The sequence below is a fragment of the Dermacentor variabilis genome, unplaced genomic scaffold (assembly GCF_050947875.1).
Source record: "Dermacentor variabilis isolate Ectoservices unplaced genomic scaffold, ASM5094787v1 scaffold_12, whole genome shotgun sequence".
NCBI classification, from domain to species: domain Eukaryota; kingdom Metazoa; phylum Arthropoda; class Arachnida; order Ixodida; family Ixodidae; genus Dermacentor; species Dermacentor variabilis.
Window position 1 is genome coordinate 45,836,943 of NW_027460280.1, and position 22,515 is coordinate 45,859,457.

The 22,515-nt window shown below is 43.7% G+C and overlaps 3 protein-coding genes across 4 annotated transcripts in view; 1 reads left to right on the top strand and 2 right to left on the bottom strand.

Annotated features, from left to right (window-relative positions):
* The window catches only part of LOC142566027 (eukaryotic translation initiation factor 2-alpha kinase 3-like), a 93,714-nt gene extending 85,665 nt beyond the window's left edge, over positions 1–8,049 (bottom strand). Inside the window, exons 1-6 of the mRNA XM_075676722.1 lie at positions 7,776–8,049; positions 7,129–7,258; positions 3,920–4,117; positions 3,115–3,242; positions 247–478; positions 17–152 (exon numbers count right to left, since the gene is read on the bottom strand). Of these exons, the coding sequence (XP_075532837.1) occupies positions 17–152; positions 247–478; positions 3,115–3,242; positions 3,920–4,117; positions 7,129–7,258; positions 7,776–7,909 (958 nt within the window). The 5' untranslated portion in view covers positions 7,910–8,049. The remainder of the gene's footprint in view (positions 1–16; positions 153–246; positions 479–3,114; positions 3,243–3,919; positions 4,118–7,128; positions 7,259–7,775) is intronic.
* A 7,461-nt stretch (positions 8,050–15,510) lies between these two features.
* LOC142566066 (putative GTP-binding protein 6) lies at positions 15,511–17,237 on the top strand. The gene has a single exon (XM_075676802.1). It carries the CDS (start codon positions 15,686–15,688, stop codon positions 17,216–17,218), a length of 1,533 nt encoding a protein of 510 aa, XP_075532917.1. The 5' UTR covers positions 15,511–15,685; the 3' UTR covers positions 17,219–17,237.
* Positions 17,238–20,658: 3,421 nt separating this feature from the next.
* The window catches only part of Oga (O-GlcNAcase), a 131,303-nt gene continuing 129,446 nt past the window's right edge, over positions 20,659–22,515 (bottom strand). For both annotated transcript variants that reach the window (XM_075676800.1, XM_075676799.1), the window contains one exon: positions 20,659–20,971. In XM_075676800.1, the coding sequence (XP_075532915.1) occupies positions 20,835–20,971 (137 nt within the window). In that variant the 3' untranslated portion in view covers positions 20,659–20,834. The remainder of the gene's footprint in view (positions 20,972–22,515) is intronic.

The window sequence follows — 22,515 nt, forward strand, 5'->3', positions numbered from 1 at the left end:
GCTACATGTCACTTACCAAGATAGAGTACAGGGTTGCTTTCTTTGCTTTGGTTAGGGCCGTCCAGACCAAGGATTCGACTGTGCTCAAAAAGGTCAACAACCTCCAACTCCCCATTCCGTAAATGCCATGCTCCAACAACTGGGCTCAGAAGCTAGAAGGAAATGAAATAAAATCAATGTCTCAACATAAAAAAACATCAGGGCATTGTTGGTCTTGCAAGTTGTGGGGGAAGGAAGCGTACCTACCTTCACAGACCATTCCAGTGATCCCTCACTTGCACTGGTGGAGGCAACCAGGCCTTCTGGCACCACCACTTGAATAAGGCTCTCCTTAGAGCAACTTCCTTCACTAGAGCAATTTGAGGGCTCTTCCACCACATAAGAGTCGGCGTCACTACTCTGACTGCCGCTGCCAGCACAACTGGCCATCAAGCCCTTCAACACAGTGAGCTGGTTCTCACCAACACTGAAGTTCCACCTGGGGGTGAAAAAAAAGCCACGAACACTACAGTGAATGCCAGCAGCAGTTTCAGTTACACTGTTATTGACGAGGATAAAAATTTTTAAAATACCCAAACAGAAGCAGCAAATGACCCTCTAGCCTTTGACTGACTAATATCGTTGGCACACACATGCTGTCAATAGGCGTTCATATAATGACCATCATGTTCAAAAGTGGCTGAAGGCAACTGCACAGTCATTCTGAGTGGCTACCGAGATCAGTAGCCATTGTATATGATGGCATAGAATGGTTGGTAAAATCCTAACGGCCACTGAGAGAAGCCTTTCACCTCTCAATAGTTCAACCTCTCAGCTTAATCCCCTGCAGTGACCTGTCTATCAATTATTTCTTTTCCCCTGCACCACCATCACTTTTGTAAACAGTTATCTTCACTGATGCTCAAGACATGCTATCCAGTGCCTACAAGCTTAAAGCCCAGCTCACAGCCCAGATCATAGTGCCTGGCTCAAAGTACTTGGCTCCAGGAAAAATAGATTCCACAAACTTTCAATCATGATGGAACAATGCTCACATTTTCTGACCGCATATCGATACAGCACAAAAGGACTGGATACTCAGTGATGAAAAGATGACAATGAATTAATAACCACATTTTCGGTGCATTTAGCAATGTAACCTTTTCTTCTCAATTACGAAGTTACTACTTAATCACATGGTGCAGGCATCATAGCAGATACATTAGTAAAAGTCAAATTTTTAGCCTGGTATAACTATAATATCATATATGGTCTACATTTCCTGAGTACATGTTGTTCTGCATTGTTTTCATTCAAAAGAACAAAACTAATGCAACAGTTTACTATGACAACATACATTACAGCTAATATTTATTACTTTTAATCATAGAACAACTAAATATCAACGCAGCAGATTTGGCATGGTAAGGAAATAGTTAACTGCAAGCTGCGTTCTTTTTTTTCTTTGGGAGTTTCTTTCAAATGAGCAATTCTGTCATACACAGTTGACTAGTGTCACTGCTTTCAAAACTCTCTAACTGAAGAAAGAAAATTTGTTTCTAAAGCCGACGTTAATGAGTAACAACAAACAAGCAAAGCAATGAGAAAGCAAAGAAGCATATATCACCACCGTAAGAATTAAGGAGTGGCTCAAACCACCAAAACACCCTGCATCTACTCTCCACCAGTTCACAGTCCATCCATAAATTGATTAATTCATTCATAAATTTTAGTTCCTTAACAGATTGTACAGACACAAAGAGAAGGCACCACAGTGAAAATGAGCTTCCAGAAAGGAGAAATAAAATTGGCAGCTATAGGCAGCTATAGGCTATAGGCAGTGCCCAGTGTGCACACAAGTTAATACTGGAGGATTAATACAAGATTGGGGATGGCGTGGTGCATGCCACTGAGAAGATACACCCCAGAAAGCAAACTTGAAGGGGCCCTGAACTAATCATAGAATGTATTAAAGAATGTAATCTCACAAATGTCATGTTGCAAAAATGTTTCTAATCCTTCAAGTAAAAGCAGAGTTATCACAGCGATGCGCAACTTTCTATTTAATCTCTGCTAGTGCACTGGAGGCTACACAGGTGAGATGCTAAGGGGGCAAAGCCCTCCCCGAAGTTGAGTTTCTCAGCAGCAAGAAAGCTCGTCGCAGCACCCCGTGGCAGCTGTAGTAGACTACGCTATGCAAAACTGTCATATGTCAACCTGCAGTGCAAAGATTAAATTATTTGTCTGTTTTTTTAAGATTGCAGACATATATACGGTTCATCTATTCAACTCAAAATTAGCTATTATAGTATTATTGAGAATGTTCTCGCGATCATGAAATCAGCCAATATCTGTTGGTGGGTCCAGCTGCTTGCAATGACACTGCAGGGGTGAGAGCAAGCCACTTCTTGCTGTTCGTGACACAAGACTGTAAGTTTCTTGCTGCGTGCATTGCAATAATATTTGGCTCACATGTTCCCAGGAACCTCTTGTACAGATCAGCAATGTTTTCCTACTATGTTCAAAAAGTGTTTCAGGACCCCTTTCCAGGTGAAGGCAGTAACGTGGTTGCAAAGAATGAAGGAGAGGAGGGGGAGAATCAGCAAAGTTAAATGACTAGCACTAAATACAATTTCCTTTTAAAATTCACAGAAGGCATTGGGCCTACAGGTGCATGATACCTTCCAAAAATTCACCTTAAAACTAATTCCATGCAAGGATTCCTGAAGTTAAATTTCAGTGCACTGCCGCCTGCACTAGGGAAGAAAAAGAAAAAAACTGCAAACAGGATGGGGGGGGGGGGGGGTATTCTGTAAGAGTCCATTAGGTGGACTCTTAAAGAATACCCCCCCCCCCCCCCAAGGTACTAATGAATGCTCCTGCCTTAGCTATCTCAGGTAAGTTATTAAAAAAAAAAAAAACATAGCTGCGCTGAATTTGAGTGAGTGTGGTCTTGGCCATTTCGAAATGGACAACAAATAGCCGTAAATTGTCTTATTTTTGGGATATTCACATCCACAATGAGTTTAGTGTAATGTGCTGAGAGGGGGTAGCACCAAATGGCAGTGACCAGCCGCATACTCATCACCATGCAGATAAAGAAAGAAAGAAGTCAAAGCAATGAACTCCACGCACTTTTCTCGTCCAGAACGTGGTTCAATAGCTCTGACAGTCTGGGTGTTGCGCTTCACAACTAAGACGTCTTCAGTGCTGAAGTCTTCCTTTGTGTTGTCACAGCCACCCATTGTGCAGATGTACCGTACCTGCATGCGAACACCACACCAATATATAAGAACACAAGTTTATGTTGTGTAGTTGCAGTAAAGCTATTCTGAAGGTGCTTTGCATGACGCGACAAGGGGTACATGCAACACGTAATACATGAACGTTGCATGAGCAAGACAAAAAATAAGCAATTATGGCATGATAGCTGTAAGAGTAAACGCAGTAAAAGCAACCTCTGTGCCAGTACGCTGATGCCCCAACAGAGGGCCAATACAGCATCTGTACCCTTAACTGAGAAACAACTACCAGGCAGTTTGTTTTAATGCTGCTATTACCAATCATACTGATTACAACTTTGACAAGTGCAGTGCAACTTGGAAAGTTACTTCAACAATACTAATTCCTGTGCCTGAGGCACCGCTAGTAACAATGTAAATTATTGAAATTCCGTGCTTTCATGAAGCACTATACTGACATACATAATAACGAAATTTATGCCTCCAAAATCAACAGATATTAATTTATTACCCAAGTCAAGGACACATAAATATAGCACCATGAAATGCATGTGTTGAAGAGCTCTTTTCTAGCACAGAACCACCATTCTTGAAGTAGTGCACACTTAAGCAAGAAACATTAAAGAAGACAAGGGTGGTATACAAGTGCAGTATAAATAAATAAATAAATAAATAAATAAATACAAGAGCTACTATACCTGCCCAGTGTGAATATTAATTCCATAAGTGCGAGCCTCTTTGCCACCTGTGATGACAAGATCATCACCTAAACGATATGAACTCCTCAGCAGGAAATCTGCAGACATAGGTAGTGGCTCCACCGTCTCCCCATCGAATTTGTATAAGGAGCCATCCAACGATGGCACAAGACGCACCCGCTGACCTCTGTTACGCATCTGAAGAAAGAAAATAAAATAGAATAATGCCATGATACTAGCTAAAAGTTAGCAATGTCAGCACCAAACCAGAACCATCTACAAGGCCTAGATAAAAGAAGACCACACTGTAGAAACACAGGGTGGGGAATAACAGCAACACTAGGAATTTACTTTAGCATTCACATTAACATTAATAGATGAATTCCAATACCTGCAAAGCAGTTTTTCTGGCACAAATCGCCCTTACTGCAAATCACAGGTTCAATGTGGCGTCTGCTAGAGCGTATACAGCTTCTGGAGATGCCTGCGTATCGGATCATCCATTCTGGTGCCTCAATAACGCTTTCACACGCTTTAGATTCCATTATTTCTGCCTGAATGACACTGTCGCAAACGAATTGCGTCACACAGCACAGGAATTTACAGAAGCTAAGCATGAGAGATGCTACACTGCACCTAACAATGGCAACAAGGACTGGCCGTGCCATCATTGTGCGTAAAATATCGGATTGCAAGAAAGCTGCTTCACCGGTCTTCCAACTCATCTATTGGATTGTTTACTTCGCACTACAAGCACACTGCAAGACCACAGGACAATGATAGAGATTACAGTCAAGTCCACTCACAGTGAACTAAGTGGTACAAAATATGATCACTACAAGAGTTTATTATGCTTTTCCTCAAAACAACCCTTGAGGGTGACAAACATGCCAGGTCAATGTCTAATGTGGGGAAAAATAATAATAATAATAAAAAACCATAGAGGAACTTTTTTGCCAAAGACGTGTTACCATGGTAACTTCCATTGTGAGGTAACTTGTCATCACAATGAACATGCTCTGGTGCCGATGAAGAGTTCACTTGTCAACTTTCGACAATTTTTGCACATGTTTACACGTGCATTTTCTTATAATTTACAGATAATTAATACACAATGACTTTTGCTATCTTTTTTAACAATACCAATAAAAATACAATAGGAATTCCTGGACTCATATCTTTCTAGAAAAAATTGATGCAAAATATGCAGGTATATAAAAAATTCCGCACTATTGAATTTTTTAGAAATTTCTCATGGCAGTTCAAGGGTAAAGCCATGTCTACTCAATGATTGCACTCTCAACTTTTGCCAGACAATCCGTGTGCTTGCAGTGTGTGCAAGAACACTGCAAGCACACACTGTGTCCATTTTGCACTTAACGTATGGCTGCATCCCCAGTCAGGTTTAAGGGGTAGTGCAGTCCCTCCACAAGCATTTAAGAAGTCTTGGAAAATGTGGGTAAGTGACCCTGAAGTAGAAGTAAGAGCACAATGAGTGCCTACATTCCCCACAGCACTGTGCATCATACATGCCCTCTTACAAACTTTAAAGTGTGCAATCTCTGTCTTAGTTCGTGGAGCAAGTAATCCTGATGCTGTGATGTTGCAGTTTGTTCAATTCATTTGAACCAACTTAGCGCAGCAATAAGATCACTGCAAGTGAACTGTAGGCTTTCTTGCAAAGTTTGTACGACGGATGAAAGGATGTTTACCATGTACGAGTTTTGCACTAGGCAAGGTCACTCATTATATATGGGCTCCACTGTGGTAAGATCATCTGACAGCTATTTACTGAACAAGGCTCACTGCTGAATATCACAACAGCTTACACGGAAATTTCTTGGTAAGCATACTAGTGGAACTAACCAGTGCTTTGTTAAGACAAAATAAAAGAAATTCAGTAATGTGGAAAGTTGGGCTAGTTGGTTATTAATCATCATAACTTGCCAGTAAAGCAGCGCACTGACAGAGACACAGTGAAGACACACAAGAAAAGACGACACTCGCTGCACTCGCAACTATTTTATTTCAGAACACATACTTCATATTTATAAACCTGCGCACCCTCATGCATCAAAGATAATCAAGGCAAGAATAAAGGCATTCTTTAAAAACCATTTGCCCGTGCATACTCAAGTGTCAAGGATATGGCACCTATCTATCATGGTGTGCAATCCTATCGTATTTGTTGCACCCCTAACAAACATTTTTATTACACAATTTTTTCTTCCTTTAGTGTACTTCCTAACTTCCATGGTGAGGTTGCCTTTTTGGAAGTACACTAAAGGAAGAAAAAATTTTGTAAATGTGAAACACGTGAAACACATGTGAAAAAATTGCTGAAAGTTCATGATAAGTTACCTTCTCATCGGCAGTTAAGAGATTAAAAGAAGTTGGATGGCAGTCATGTTGTCAGATATACTATTCCTCGAAAATATTTTGTGTTAGGCTGTTTCTAAAACACTAAAAGGCCAAAAATAAGATATCACACATTATATATGGTTACATTCTAAGACTGCAACAGTCGGCACCGAATGATTCTCCTTAGTTTTCATAAGAATAATGTTTTTTTTTTTTTTAATACCCACTGAAGTGAAGATTGTCATCCATTAGAGAGTCTAGCACAAAGCTACAAAGGAGGGCTCTACCATGATAAAGCTACTACCTTTGAAAGGCACTCAAGTCCCCACAATCATAAAATTTCTTGTAAAAAAGTACCGGGGTGAAATTGGGCACTAGTGTCTACCGCATCTGCAAGCATGGCAGTTCAACCAGTATGGAAATTATGTGTAGTACACAGATTTGCCTGACCCCCGTCCTTCTGGTCTATAATGGCTTTGCGAGTTTGCAAATTTACAATTTTTAACGAAATATTGTGTTATCAATGCAACAAATCACGATTGTGCGTGTGCACAAAGACAACACACCAACTGCATTTCTTGTAGCGATTTTTGCAGGAAACTTGTGACCACAACCACCAAGTCCAGTTGGTGGATTTCATCATGAAATTTACATTTCAGTCACATTTATCTATAAATCGGGTGATACATATGAATATTTTCACAATGAAGTAGAAGTAACAACTGCAACAGACATGTATGAGCGTATGCACTGGATGCAATCAATTTTTATTGTAATAATAATAATAATAATAATAATAATAATAATAATAATAATAATAATAATAATAATGGCATCGCATTTCTTACTTCTAGTTTACTGAGGCTTGAAGAAAGAAGCCCTCCCGGTCCAGTTTCGTGCGACCACACAAGATTTCCATGAGCCTGGGGATCCAGAGCCGATATTTTGCCATCGAGTGTGCTCACAATAAATAACTCGCTGTAAGAAAGCACATATATTGGCCTTAGTTCTTGCACTGATAAATCAGCGTTCTCTCTCTTAATAAAAACAATAAAGAACCCTAAAGTCTAGAGCTGTGGGTTTACAAAAATGCTACAAATTTAATGCCAGCTGTGAGTGAGTCAACACACCAAGAAGCAACGTTCGATTGACATTCTGACGATGACAAAACACGCATTGTCGTACTGCCATGGACTTAACCTTAACATACGCACAGGAGTATCTAAGCGCTTTCTTTCTTTTCCTTTTTTTTTTTTTTTTTTTTTTTTTTTTTTTTTGAACTGACCAGCCAACAAGAGTTGCAAGACACCGGCACGAAAAATACCTGTGTCGTGACTGAACAGGAAAAATGTGCGTGGGATGATGCATCGACAGAATAATTAACAGTGAGATTAATGATACCGCAACAGTGATCAATGTGCTCCGTAAACTATGGGTGGAACTAACTTCTGGAGAAACGTTCAGCCACTAACCGCGTTATGAGTCATGCTCTCACCTGAACGTCTTTCTCGCGTCGCTTGGTTTCGGAGCCTGGGAGCAATCTGGAAGTTCTTTCATAGACGAGTCGCTCGTGCTTCGAACGATGCCAGCACACAGAATAATCGCAAATGCGTAAAATAAATGCATCATATACTACTCTACGAGCATGACAGCTCAAGAGCGTACGATCCTGAGCATCACGTGAGGACCACAGAACGGCAGGAACAGCGGCAGACCATGCAGCAGCAGACGTTGAGTTTGTTTTCATCCAAGCCACAACGTGTAAAGCAATGACGTGTTCTCACTTGGCTGTACGAAGCCAGACACAGTTTCGCATGCAACATCGAGCACTTGTAGAAGCAAAAATGAAACGTAATGTCAACTTTAAAAATTAAAGTATCAAAATAGTTTCTTTTCTAATTACTTGCTTGCTTTTGTGAGCTTGTTGTGACAGTTATAGATGGTATCTACGTCTCATCTCTTTCAGACACAGGGTTGTGCGTTTTTTTCTTTATATCAAAGAAAAAAAAATTAGCGGTTACCACTGCTCTGTACTGCTCAAATTTTGCAGAAAAATCGTTTTTTAGGGTATACATTGTTTAATGCAAAGTTTGAAGCTCATATTAGCCTATTTTTATTTCTTTTTTTTTTCAGAAAAAAAAAAGTTCCTTTCGTCCGATTTACTCAGATGCACGCTGTAAGAATATTATGAAAGGTGTATGAACGACAGCGCCTTGCCGTCATCTTTCAAAACATTTTTTTTCATTCTCTGACGGAGGCAAGAAAAGGAAAAGTTATGTCATTTGGCACGTGCACCCATTATTTACCTTTCTCACCGCGCCTCTAATCTCGTTATTCAAACGCAAGACATTCGAAAATTTTGTTTTCTTTTTATATTTGTGAATTTATTCATTCGCCACCAATACAAGCAGTTTGTGCCTGTCGAAATAGCAGCGCGAGCCCGCGAGCAGATCGCGAAAACAGAGACAGCGAACAGGTTGGAGAAAGGACATCCGCTATGGTGTACTGGAATAGGGTAGTGCCACAGAACACCTATACAAACTTGCATCGTGCGGGGGCGAAAACGTGGCTCTTTTTGCGATGACGGCCGGGAGTGCTGGAGCCATAGAGTTTCTCACTACATTACCACATTACCTAGAGGGAATCTGGCGCTGCTGCGCTGTGGCATGCATGGGAATGCCCATAGAGTTGGAATGCCGGTATGTTGTGACTTCGGATTGGCATCGTTGTCGGAGAGACAGCAAACCTTGAAGACGCGCTTGGCAAGTACCGTTCCGTCTGTCCATAGAGTTTCTCACTATAATGTAGTGAGAAACTCTATGCGTCTGTCACAATGTATCATTTTCTACAAAAACAGCACGTGAAAAGCTGTTTTAGCTTTATTATTACGCAAAAACATGTTCTGTTTAACTATAAGAACTTGTTATTGCGTGTACGACTACATGTTACGTAAAAAGTGTCAGCGGGCCGCTAAGGTTGGAGGACAGACGACAAGCTTCGCGCTCGCTTTGAAACAGTTAGTCCTCTGTTCTTGCTTTTCTTCGCTTGGTCATGCATTGTAGGTGAGTAAAGATGTAATATGCGTGAATGGAAACATTTTATGAAGATTTTACTTTGAGAACGCGTTATTTGCGTAGCCATATCCACGTTTTAGACGAAGCCTCTTACAACACCAGCCAACACGAGCCTCGCAGACACATATACCGTCATTCCCATGACGGCACGGTGCCCCCTTAAGAAACTCCCATAGACGGTGGCGCCAGATTACCCTCTAGGTGTTATAGTGAGAAACTCTATGGTCCTGGTAATGACTGTTCAATCAATTTTCCTTGCTTGAGAAATGATAGGTTGAAGCCGAGTCCGCATTGCTGTATTTTGGCCTCTAGACCTTGTAGGTACAGCATAAACATCAGAGGTGACAATGGGCACCCCTGCCTAAGCCCCCGCCGAATCATCACAGGCTCCGAAACCTGCTTTTCCCATTGTATAATCACCCGATTACCTTTATAGATATCTTTTAAGAAATTGGTTACTCCATCTTGCACTCCTAAAGTTTCCAGAATGCCCCACAAGCCCTCTTGAAGTACACTGTCATAGGCTCCCTTGATGTCCAAAAAAGCCAGCCATAGGGGTCTGTGTTCCTTTTCAGCTATTTCAATGCACTGTGTTAGCGAGAACAGATTGTCTTCTAGCCTCCTATGCTTCCGGAACCCATTTTGTAGCTCTCCAAGTACCCCCTCGTTCTCTACCCATGCCTGCAGTCTGTCCTTTATAATCTGCATAACCACCCTGTAAACCACTGACGTCACTGTTATAGGCCGGTAGTTATTTATGTCAGCTTTGTCCCCCTTTCCCTTATATATCATTCTCATCCTACTTAGCCTCCATTCGTCAGGTACTTTACCATCCACTAGCATTTTGCTCACCACCTCCCTCAATGCTTTCTTAGATTTCGGGCCCAATTTCTTTATTAACATAATTGGAATACCATCGGGGCCTGCCGATGTGCTACTTGGTACCCTCTTCTCCGCCCTTTCCCACTCTTTTTGTCCAAGCGAAAGCAGTGGGTTGACCGGGCTATCCCTCTCCGACGTACTGCATGTACCATTTGTCTGTTTTGTAAATTTTTCCCTCATCATGGTTGCTATATGCTCCATCGCCGCCTCTCCTTCTAACCGAGTACCTTGAGCTGTTACTATATACCTCTGCTCTAGGCTTGTCCTATTACCCAAGGAGTTCAGATGTTGCCAGAATTTTCTAGCTGCCTGTTTATCTTTTTTATTGCTTATTTTTGACAGCCATTGGGACCCTTTTGTCTTGATTTTCTCGTTGATCAAATAAGATGCTTCCCTTTTGCATTTTATGTAGTTTACCCATTTCCTCTCTACTTCTGCTTCAGGTTCTCCCTTACTTTTGGAATACCTGTGTTCCCTGGAGGCTTCCTGACGTTTCTTTATGGCCTTCTTAACCTCTTCATCCCACCAGCTCTTGAGTTTTCGTATCCCTTGCCTTGTTTTCCTGACTCGCGCCTTACCTAGCTCACGCTCAAATAGTCTCATTAACTTTGGGTAAGTCCAATCAGTTTCAGTACTCTCTGATATTTCCTCTTCAATTTGTTTGGCCGCTATTTCCACTTCGTCTTCTGAGTAAAAAATCACATCTGGCGTTTCCTCGCGCGTCGTTCGCATAGAGTTTCTCACTATAACACCTAGAGGGTAATCTGGCGCCACCGTCTATGGGAGTTTCTCAAGGGGGCACCGTGCCGTCGTGGGAATGACGGTATATGTGTCTGCGAGGCTCGTGTTGGCTGGTGTTGTAAGAGGCTTCGTCTAAAACGTGGATATGGCTACGCAAATAACGCGTTCTCAAAGTAAAATCTTCATAAAATGTTTCCATTCACGCATATTACATCTTTACTCACCCATGATGCATGACCAAGCGAAGAAAAGCAAGAACAGACGACCAACTGTTTCAAAGCGAGCGCGAACCTTGTCGTCTGTCCTTCAACTTTAGCGGCCCGCTGATACTTTTTACGTAACATGTAGTCGTACACACAATAACAAGTTCTCATAGTTAAGCAAAACATGTTTTCGCGTAATAATAAAGCTAAAACAGCTTTTCACGTGCTGTTTTAGTAGAAAGTGAATCATTGTGACAGACGGAACGGTATTTGCCAAGCGCGTCTTCAAGGTGTCCTGTCTCTACGAGAACGATGTCAATCCGAATCCACAATATACCGGCATTCCCATGCATACCACAGCGCAGCAGCGCCAGATTTCCCTCTAGGTAATGTAGTGAGATACTCTATGGTCGTTCGTGCTTTAGTTTCCCTCTTAGTACGCCGGTCTACACCGCCATCTGTCGCTGCAGCCTGGAGTCATTGCTGACAATAATGGTGCAACACAGGGCCTCCGAAAATTGGCAGTTATGGTTGTCGCGGAGGTCATGCATGTACGTCTGGAGCTCGCCGATTGCTTACTGTGGTTTTTCCTTCCGCGTCCGCACATCCTTTATGCGCACGGCGAGCGCTGGGTTTGCAAATGTACTTTGTGTGAGTGTGTGTGTGTGCGCGCGCGCATTGAGGTTCCTGCATAACAATCACAACTCCGAGCTGCTTTAGATTGGGCACATTGAGAGCATTGGCCGTATTCTTGCCCTTCGGCGCCCTTTTACAGAGAGAAATATCTAAACGTTAGCGGCTGCATTCGTCACAGAGCAGTATTATTTTTTTTTTCTTTAGTGGAACCTCGCGACCGCTTTTCTGGCTGATACAAAATGAAAAGAATCCCGTGCAACCGACCAGGCAAAGTAAAAGTGCTCTTTCCGCACTTTTCATCCTCGTGTCACTTGAAATGCTAAAAGCGTATGCGTGCTTACCGAACGGAACGAGCAGACGAGTGTTTGTCTTCTGCGACCGAAACGCTGAGCCATTGGCTGAGCAGACGATCAGGAACATTGCATGATCTGTGGTCGGAAACGTGCAAGCATAGACGACGTTATTGATGTATCTTAACAGTTTGTATTATTTATTTTTTTGCAGATTATAAGAATTTCAGTTGTGTTTTGAGAGCGTTTATAAATGCAAGTTTTGCATAACATGTTTAAATTTCGCGCGCTAGGCACGCCGGTCGATCGCAGCGCCGATCTGGTGGCGTCATCGCAGAAGCGTCCCCAGTTCTCGCATTGTTTTTCCGTACGGACGTTTTCACTGCCCCATTCCATACACGTCCGCGCAGGTCGTTCAGTCAGGCCCCGCACACTCTCAAGTTCAACAAATGGCCACAGAGGGCGAAAAATCAATCGAGGCGCGTTTCAGCGTAAGCGCGCAAGTGGAGCTACTGTAATTTGGTCGAATACTTTAATTGGTGCTTTCTCTGCTAGGGGCGCTGAACATGCTAATTTTTTTAATTTACACAAACCATTGACATGAACAATCGAGGTGTCTAAGGATGTTTTTTTACCTCAGGCAAATAGGCAGTTGATTTTTTTTTAAATTTGATTGTTGAAGCTGCTTTTTAGTCATAGCGTCAAGGTTTTTGTACTTGATTAACCACCGACAGCCGACAGCCTATTGGTATCGATGTGTTTCCTGGCCGTTGGCGTTCGAATACTACGGCGGTAAAACATTTTCGAAAGCATGCTGGTTTCGTCTGCGAGTCATTACACAGACTTGCTGTAAAGAGGTCTACTCTTGGCAAAAAATAGTGCCTCATTTTGTTTAGGCGTTGATTATCATAATGAATGCGGCGGAGGTTGACGGAATACGCTTGAAGGTACGTTTTTATGCCGTTGATCTCCATAACACCGTAAGTACGCAAAGCGATGTCACAGAACACCCGATGCATCATTGTGTGTTCTCCGTCATCGCTTGTTTGCTGTACGCCTACTAATTCTTCACTTCTTCTTCAAGTGTTGCATCCTCCTTTTGTCCTTGTTCTCTTGTGCTTCACTTACAGTATGTCGTTCCGTCAGCTGTAATGCGCATTTGCAAAACCAATACGTTTGATAAGACGCAGTGGTTATCATAATTTCACTACACATGTATTAAGCTGGCACATGCGGTTCAGATACAGATACCTGTATGCGGACTTGCACGACGTTGATGCGGAGATTAGGATAATTATGACACCCGTAAGGAAGAGGCAGCTGACGGCCGTAAGCTGTTGCGTTCTTTTCGCCAAATTACCCGGCCTGGTAGGGCTCTAAAGATGCTGTATAAAAGTGACACGCGGTGACAGAGAAGTTATGTTTAGCAGCCGACTGTACGTTTTGTAGCTTAGGTCTTCTTTCTTGTGCGTCTGTGCTACCCTTATTGATGAGCCATTTCTTGACTATGTTCTTGACTATGTAACCGCGTTTGTGTGGACCCGTAGACGTGTGCTTTTTGTTGTACTTGTAAAATGCAAATAAAATATTTTCAAGCTTACTCAATCTTTGGTGTGTGCGTTTATTCCAGTCGAGGCCATCGTGCCACCTGGAAACCGCACTCTGTCAGTAGCCCTACACGAAATGCAACAGCTGGAGCGCGGCGGCACAACTCGGGGTAACGGCGGCGTAATAAACGAAAAACCGCTCGGGATGCCCTTAAAAGTCAGTTCAGAGTGTGCCTTAACTCGATATGACTCAGCGCTACATATATTCTGCTGCGCCTTGATCGTGCTCCCGCCAGTTTGGTTGCTGTGTGGCAAACGTAGCGCCTACATACATATGTAGGCGCTACGTTTGCCACACAGCAACCTAACTGGCGGGAGCACGATCGATGCGCATCAGCCACAACCCAGTAGGTAAAGCGACCATACTGTGCAAAACCCCGTTTCCGGATGGATGGATGGATGTTATGAGCGTCCCCTTTGGAACGGGGCGGTGGCTTGCGCCACCAAACTCTTGCTACTATGCTGCCTAATATCCTACCTTGGTTAATCAATGAGAAACAAAAAAAAAAGACACTATGAACTACCACGTCCAAATTTTCTGATACCCTATTGCGAACTGTGCTTTTGTACGTCTCCGTCTTTTGTCGTTTCCCTACTTTTCTTCCACCAATCCTCCAATCGCCTCTTACTGATGTCTATTGCGGACCTGTTTGCTTTACCACTGCTCCCGCTGAACCCAAGGGCTTCAAGGAGGCCAGTGGTGCCTAAATCGACCGCTGGATAGACGTCTTCACATTCTAATAAAATATGCTCCGTCGTTTCCCTAGCTTTACCGCAGCAAGCACATGCTTCTTCTTCCTTCTTATATCTCGCTTTATAGGTGCGTGTTCTAAGGCATCCCGATCTCGCTTCGAAAAGTAATGAGCTTCCCTTTGAGTTATCATAAATGGTTTCTTTCCTAATTTCGTTTTTTCCCCTTAAGTAGTTACTCATGGCAGGTTTCTTTTCCATTGCCGCCACCCATGAGATTAATTCAGCCTCTCTGACTTTCCGCTTGACCTTCTTTGTTGCTGTGTTGCCCACCCCACAGGCCGCATACTTGCTGGTAAGCTTCCTAGTTCTTTTCCTCCACTGTGAATCAATGTTGTGCCTGTACAGATACCTGAACACTCTCCCAGCCCATTTACTTTCCTCCATATTCCTCAGCCGTTCTTCATACTCAATTTTACTGCGAGCTTCCCTCACTTCAAAACTAGTCCAGCCCATATCCCCTTGCACAGCTTCATTTGTAGTCTTCCCGTGAGCGCCCAATGCGAGGCGACCCACTGACCTTTGGTTCCCGTCGAGTCCTGATTGTACCCCTGATTTAAAGCAAACAACCGCATTTCCAAAAGTAAGTCCTGGAACCATTACCCCTTTCCACATACCTCGGAGGACCTCGTACCTATTGTATCCCCATAGCGCTCTGTGCTTCATTATGGCTGCATTTCTCTTCCCCTTGACTGTTATGGTTTTTTCCTGTGTTTCCATATATCCGTTGCCTTCGTTTATCCATATACCAAGGTATTTATATTCTGTTACCCGAGGTATTTCTTGGCCCTGTATCTCCACTGTCTGTTCACTGTTATCATTGAATACAATAACACCTGATTTTCTAACACTAAATTTCAAACCTAAATTGTTGGCTTCCTGTCCACAGATATTAGCCAGACGTTGCAAATCACTTTGCTTGTTTGCGAGCTGTTGTACAGCGCCACCCGTGGTCACATACTTTAGTTCACGACGCCACCGCTACGCTTTTTTCCGTAGCACTGTGGAAGGTACAGTTTCCCTTCTCTAAGTTTGTATAGGTGTTCTGTGGTTCAGTAGTCGTGGTTCTGCTGGCTCTATGGCATGCGCGCCAACGACGTTTACGATGTCGTGGGCATGTCGTGGGTGTGCATTTCTGTAGTGCACGTGCAGGGGTGCAAGTTTGTTGTCTGTTATGTCAACTTGATTTGAATGGTTCGACTATCGTCGGTAACACTTCACAATGGTGACACTTCCTAATATCTCGTTTCTTGCGAGACATGTCGGTTGCTACGCTGCAACTATGCTGCATCTCTGTTCTGTTCGTCAGTTTTTTTCTCTAGCGCTTCGATCAAAGTTGTGCGTGCACCGAAAACATAGCTCACTAATTACGCTACGAACTTCATTCACCGAAATCGATTACGTGGAGTTCGAAAACTTTGTGCAGTGTAGCAGCTATGTAGAGCAGCAGCCCAAGTTCGCCCTGCTCAACTTGCCTCGTGTGGGTCATGATGTTCTCGTAGTGCAGCCTAGAATCAAGAAAGGACGCCGGTTGAGAACGGATACTACTACCGCTTTGCAACTCGCTGAAGCAGTCACCCTGTTGGAAACGTTACCAGGTTGGAAAGCCGCAGGCAGGCTGACGCTGAAGACAGACAACGACATGAGGAAGCTATTATTCAAGTCTGGAAACCTAGAAATAATTCAGGACAGCGTCAAGGAGAAGTCTGCCACTGCTATTTTCATCAATGTCGACATCCTCACAGGTGTCCAGCATGTAGCACTTCAAGAGTTTTTTCGCCTGCCCATTTACGACAGGTACACAGTTGTGCTGAACATTTTTCGCAACCATGCTCGCACGAAAGAAGCCAAGCTGCAGATAGCTCTTGCCGAGATTCCGTACTACCGTGCCCGCATCTGGCATCTGCACAAGGGCACAGGCCGCAATATGTCTGGCACGGGCCAAACCTACTACGAGCGCCAGCAACAGCTGCTTCGGAGCCGCGAAGCGGCACTCCGCAGGCAGCTGGGCGAACTAACGGGAGAGCGTAGCCTATTGCGCAAGAAGCGACGCCAGCTCGAGTTCCCCACTGTGGCCGTTGTCGGATACACAAACGCCGGAAAGACTGCTCTCATAAAACAGCTGACGAACGACGACCGTCTACAGCCCCGCGACCAGTTCTTCGCCACGATCGACGTCACCGCGCATGCGGGCCGGCTCAACATGTTGAAGCGTGTCCTCTACATGGACACTGTGGGTTTTATCTCGGACATACCTACAACGCTAGTGGCGTCTTTCGCATCGACACTCGAGGACGTAGTCCTCGCAGACGTCATCGTTCATGTGGTAGACCTAAGCCATCCCGACCGCGATGCTCAGCGCAATAACGTTCTCCAAACATTGGAGAACATAGGCGTGCCGCCTAAGCTTCTTGACAGCATTATCGAAGTAGGCAACAAGATTGACCTATTGCCATCATCGCTGACCGAGAGCAGAAGGGAGTACATGCCGATTTCGTGCGTTGATGGCACAGGGCTTGCCGAACTGCGCATCCTCATCGAACAGAGGCTCATCAAAAACACAGGCCGGTCAGTGGAAAGGTTTCGTGTTCCCACAGGGGGATCCGAATACATCTGGTTGTACAGGGAGGGCACTTTCATTTCGTGCACCGTGGACGGTTGTGATAGTAACTATTCCATTGTGGATGTTGTACTCACAACTGCTACAAAGGCAAAGTTTAAACACCTGTTTGGAAGTACATGTGGTGTGAAGTAAAATGAGAATGTCTGTTTAACTAGGCCATGATTCATTTGTTTTGCCTTTGTCTTAGCTATGCTCTTGAACGAAATCTTTGTAGATTTCTTGCACGTGAGAAGAGCAGGAGGCTGCACCTAAGAATGAAGGAAAGAAAAGCAGAAGGCAGGGAGGTTAACCAGAATAACGTCTGGTTGGCTACCCTACACTGGGTGAGTGGGAAAGGGGAAAACAAAGATGACAGGGAGAGAGAGGAGGGAAGAAGGAAATTAGCAATGAGTTCGTAGACGCGTGTGGGCTAGTAGTAATTGCACTAATAGTCACAGACTTTCACACAAGCCCATCGTCCTCGAGAAGCACAAAAGTGCCTTCACCGTTTTATGGGCCGACGAGCGATGGGGCAGGTGGTGTTCCAGCAGCATCTGCACGGAAAGCGGCAGATTGTCCAGTTTTTGGACATCGTTGGCAAGTTCTTGTCTTTCTGGGGCATATTGTGGACAGTGGCACTGCAGATGCTCAATATTTTCTTCGGTGTCGCAAACCTCGCATGCTGCACTGTTGGTCGCTCCATTAAAGTAGAGTATGCATTTGTGAAGGCAACTCCTAACCAAAGGCGACAGAAAAGCGTAGCTTCACGTTGAGGAAGTCTAAATGGAGGTCGGAGTTGCAGTGAGGGGTTTAATCTCATGTAAGTCTTAAGTTTGGAGAGTTTCACTCGGTCAGTGAGAGACTGCGTGCCAGGTGTCGAGGCTGCCTTGTGGAGTCTGACCTCGAAAGCGGAATTGGAACGCTGTGCTCTTCTTGATATGATGTGCAATCAGCGTTATCAGCGGAATCATTGCCACTGATTCCACAATGGCCAGGTACCCATTTAAAGACACCCTCGTGACCTTTTTGTTGAATGTGATGGTGAAGTTTCACGATTGCGTATGTAAGCCGTTCATGACATCCGCGTCGAAGAACTGACTGCGTGTACTGTAATGCCGGTTTTGAGTCGGAGAACACAGCCCATTTACTAGGTCTTTCAGAATCAATTCCAGCGCACGACACAGAGCCATTAGTTCTGCCGCCATTAAGGTTGTGACATGCAATGTCTTGAACCGCAGTGTTATTCCTCGCATTGGTATAACCACCGCACCACCAGAACTGGACGACATAGTCGATCCATTGGTATAGATGTGCACGTGGTTGCTGTACTTTTCATGCAAGAGGAGTAAGCTCAGTTGTTTTAGAGCAGGAGCTGGTAGATTTGAGTTCACCATAGAAGTACCATGGCGAAGTAAAGGAGCGCAATCAGCACGTCCAAAGTTGAAGCGAAGGACCTCCCCCCCCCGAACACAAGCGCTTACTCGCAACTAACTGTTCATTGATGGAAAAACTTATATAAAGGAAACAGAACTGCGCCATTGCCAAGCTTAAAGGCTGCTCCTTACATGTGAATGTTCAAGAATAGTCGAGCACAACGCCAGTTAAGTGGGACACAAGGCACAGGAATAAAAATAGTGGTATTATCATCATCATCAGGCCTATTTTATGTCCACTGCAGGATGAAGGCCTCTCCCTGCGACCTCCACTTACCCGTCCTGCGCCAACCAATTCCAATTAGCACCTGCGAATTTCCCTATTTCGTCGCACCACCTAGTCTTCTGCCGTCCTCTACTGCGTTAACCAAATTACACAAATTGATAACCAAATTCCAAATGCAAGCCTCATGTGGAAAAGACGAGCTAGTAGAGAAAATCGGTCCCTAAATGGATTTTCATTGGGCTTTATTATTTTTTGAATATTCAGATATAAGGAAACTTTAAGCTTGGCACAGTTCCGTTTCCTTTATATATGCATAGTTCCTTGAAACTGTTAGTTGCGAATAAACACTCATAGTCTTTTTATTTGACTTAGTATGTGTTGATTGTGCTCCCCTACTTCACCATGGAACCTTGCAAACTCGGCCATATGTCTACCTGGCTATACCATAGAAGTAAGGCGCTTCATTTTCAGGACATTCTAAAGAAAAACTGGGATGAATTGGAGGGTTTTGTTGCCTGGCAGCCCAAAGCTCTGGACTCTTCCAAGAACTCTTACAAACGATAAATACAAGCAAAACTGCTCAAAGGAACATGTAATGCCAAAGAGGGCTGCTCACAAATCATGTGAAAAACTATTTAACAATCCTCATCAGGCATTATTGATACAATTAAAAGAAACCACATTACCAAAAACAGCAAATGCAGATTGGTTTGACAATACCCACCTTACTTTGACCTCTTTACTGTTTTTTTTTGTTTTTTTTTTTTAAGAGTACGAAAAGTAGCACACACGGGCACAGGAGATGCTTTTCCTTGCCTTACAAGCCCTTGTTGATGGGCACTTTCACATCCATTAGGAGCATTTTTGCGTTTATCCTAAGGATAGGTCAGGTCTTTTGTAGTCTATTTTCCTATTTTGATCATCATCATCAGCCAGTTTTATGTCCACTGCAGGACGAAGGCCTCTCCCTGCGATCTCCAATTAGCCGTGTACTGCACCAACCGATTCCAACTAGCGCCCGCGAATTTTTTAATTTCATCACTCCACCTAGTCTTCGGTCATCCTTGATTGAGTGAGCCATTTGGGAGGGGGTGGCCGGATACTGCACCAGGGAGGCCACTTCCTGTTCTGGTGAGGGAGTGTCTTGAAGCTTTGTGGGCCTTTTTAATTTGGTTGTGCCTGGATTAGTATAGCCCCACTCACTCTCGGCATTTTTTGCCGGTGACGGGCGTCACTCCAAGCCTGCAGATGATGTGCACTTTTTATTGGTTCCCAATATACGCTCTTGCAACAAAAGTAATGGAATGTCGCATAGACGTATTGGCCACCCATCTTTGAATGTAACGTACTTTGGTACATATTCTCTCAATGTCAGAGCTACAGTTCGTGATACAGAGCAACGTAGTGCTGTGTTAATTAGCTTGCTACAGTGCATCACTGCCATTTACTCGTATGCAACATGCGGGAAATGGGATGCAATGCATTGTCGTTATGTAATGCGGCTGTGAAAAAAAAGCATCAAACTTTCATTCACTCAGCGTCGGCAGGCACTGAATATATTTTTATATATGCCGATTTTTGCTTGAGTGTTAAGCGAAAATGAGGCATATACGATATTCATATAACAAAATATCATTAATGATACATAAATTGACCACTTGATCACGTATGTTGGGCAGCGTACATTAGTTTTCTAACACCTGCCTTTATTATTATTCTTTATAAAAGGGCAAACATCGGGGAGAAATTAGTTTAATCCAATTTCCATGGATTTTGTTCGGGGTGCAAAAAATGGGAGTTATCGAATGTTGCCCAAGAATGAAGGGTAAAATCTGATGAATATGAAAAAAATTTTCTTTTGCACTTTCTAAGTATATTTCGCACATCTAAAGAAAGAAACAGTACACATAGAAGATGCAAGCTTTTAAAAGTGATAGAGAAAGGATTCATTAAAAATTTATTTACATGGTGTTTATCTAAACATAACCCAAAATGGGATCTTTCTCCTTGGAACGGCCCATGCCACAGCTGGCACATTCTGAATGTAGCGAGCATGCTGCAGTTGAGAGATGCCTATCCAGTGTAATGCACTGTAGGCACATCCTCAGGGCTAGAAGGTCCGGCCAAGGAAGAAAACGTCATCGCTTAGAAAGTCTGGCAAAGCAATCTCTAGGAAGCCCAGCTTTGTGTAAAAGTCAACGACGTTCTTGTCTCCCACCGTAACTTGAGAAAATACACCATGTGATCCTGCAGAGATGAGAGAGAACCATGACTGATGCTGTATAGAAGTTGCATGATTGTAAATAATGGAGTCACTGTGACAGAGCATCTTAACTGTAGTTGAGTGTAAAGCATGTTTTACAAGACTTCACACTAACGGTACATTCGACTGGTTGCTCTCGAGCACTCGCAGCGCGGTTTACATTTGGCTGGTTAGAATCGAGCATTTGTTACACATTTGGCTTGTTCATTCAGAACGCCATGCTTCAGCTTAAGAGCGCTCGGAGGGGCTCTCGCCTTTGAGCTGGGAACACAACCGGGATCCAACAGAATCTCAATAATGTGGTTACTTCGACTGCTCTCAGAGGAGCTGAATGTTTGGCTGAGGCATGAGCACAGAAGGAACCGGTCGAATGTACATAAGCATTGGCAGTAAATTTGAAAAAGTTACCCCCACAAGTACAACACACATTCTAGTGGAGTTTATCATAACTGTCATAACTGCACACAGACACTTATTTGTGCATGTCATGCAATGGGAATGACCAACATCAACAGCAGCACCACCCCACCTTCATGATTGCACATTCTGCAGCATGTGTGTAAGCATGCTAACTTGATATGTGGCGCTGGACAGTTGAGTGCTACAAGCACTTTGTATGGTAGGATAACGGATGGGTTTTAAACAGCATGACAGTGTCACCATATGTTCAACAAGGGTGTTTAAAGTTGAGGTTGAACTTCACTTCCAAAGGAACCAATAGAGGGACTGGGGCTTGGACTTAGTGAGAGAGAAGTTTATGTCGAGAACGTTTACAGAGCATTCCCATTAGGGCATGTACTGGTAGCCTGCACTTCACTGGTTTTGCTAGGGCACGTATACAGGGTGTTTCAGCCAACTTTAGCCAGAGTTCAAAAACATGCCGATGAACTCTAAGATGACGCGACCAAATGCATGTTGCTGACTATACTATGTAGTAAGTCACAATATTTTTGTATTCTGCTTAATTGCATAGTGCCCGTTTCATATGATGGAGCCAGCTGGGCGCATGTGTCGCAAATAGATTCAAGCTTAATTAACGAACTTCCAAAGCAACAAAGTTAGGCAAAAAATTCCTATTAGAAAGTTGTAGAGCGCTTTGCGAAATGTTCGATTAGGCAGTTTATAACTTTCTATCTATTAAGTATTAGTGTTTTTCCGCTTACTGCGGATTCCCACAAAATAAAAAAAACATGCCACGTGACATACTCACTTGCGTGCCGGGATTGCTGCGCTCCCAAGCTGTCCGCGTATAAACGAACATAGCATCTAGCAGGACGTGCTGCCACTTAATAGGCGACAGGGCAGTGATGAAGGCGTTGGCTCTGCGACTTACGCCAGCGATGTGCTTGACTCGCGGCAGTTCACGATAGCGGTAAGCAGACGCAGCGGCAGCACACCCGGCTAAATGCTATGTTCGTTTGTGCGCAGAATGCTTGGGAGCAGTACAATCACAACGTGCAAGCGGGCATGTCATGTGTTCTTTTGTATTTCGTGGGAATCCGCAGTAAACTGAAAAGCACCAATACTT

Excerpts from the sequence above, each read along its gene's own strand:
- LOC142566066 (XM_075676802.1), top strand. The coding sequence starts at position 15,686 with ATGGTGACACTTCCTAATATCTCGTTTCTTGCGAGACATGTCGGTTGC.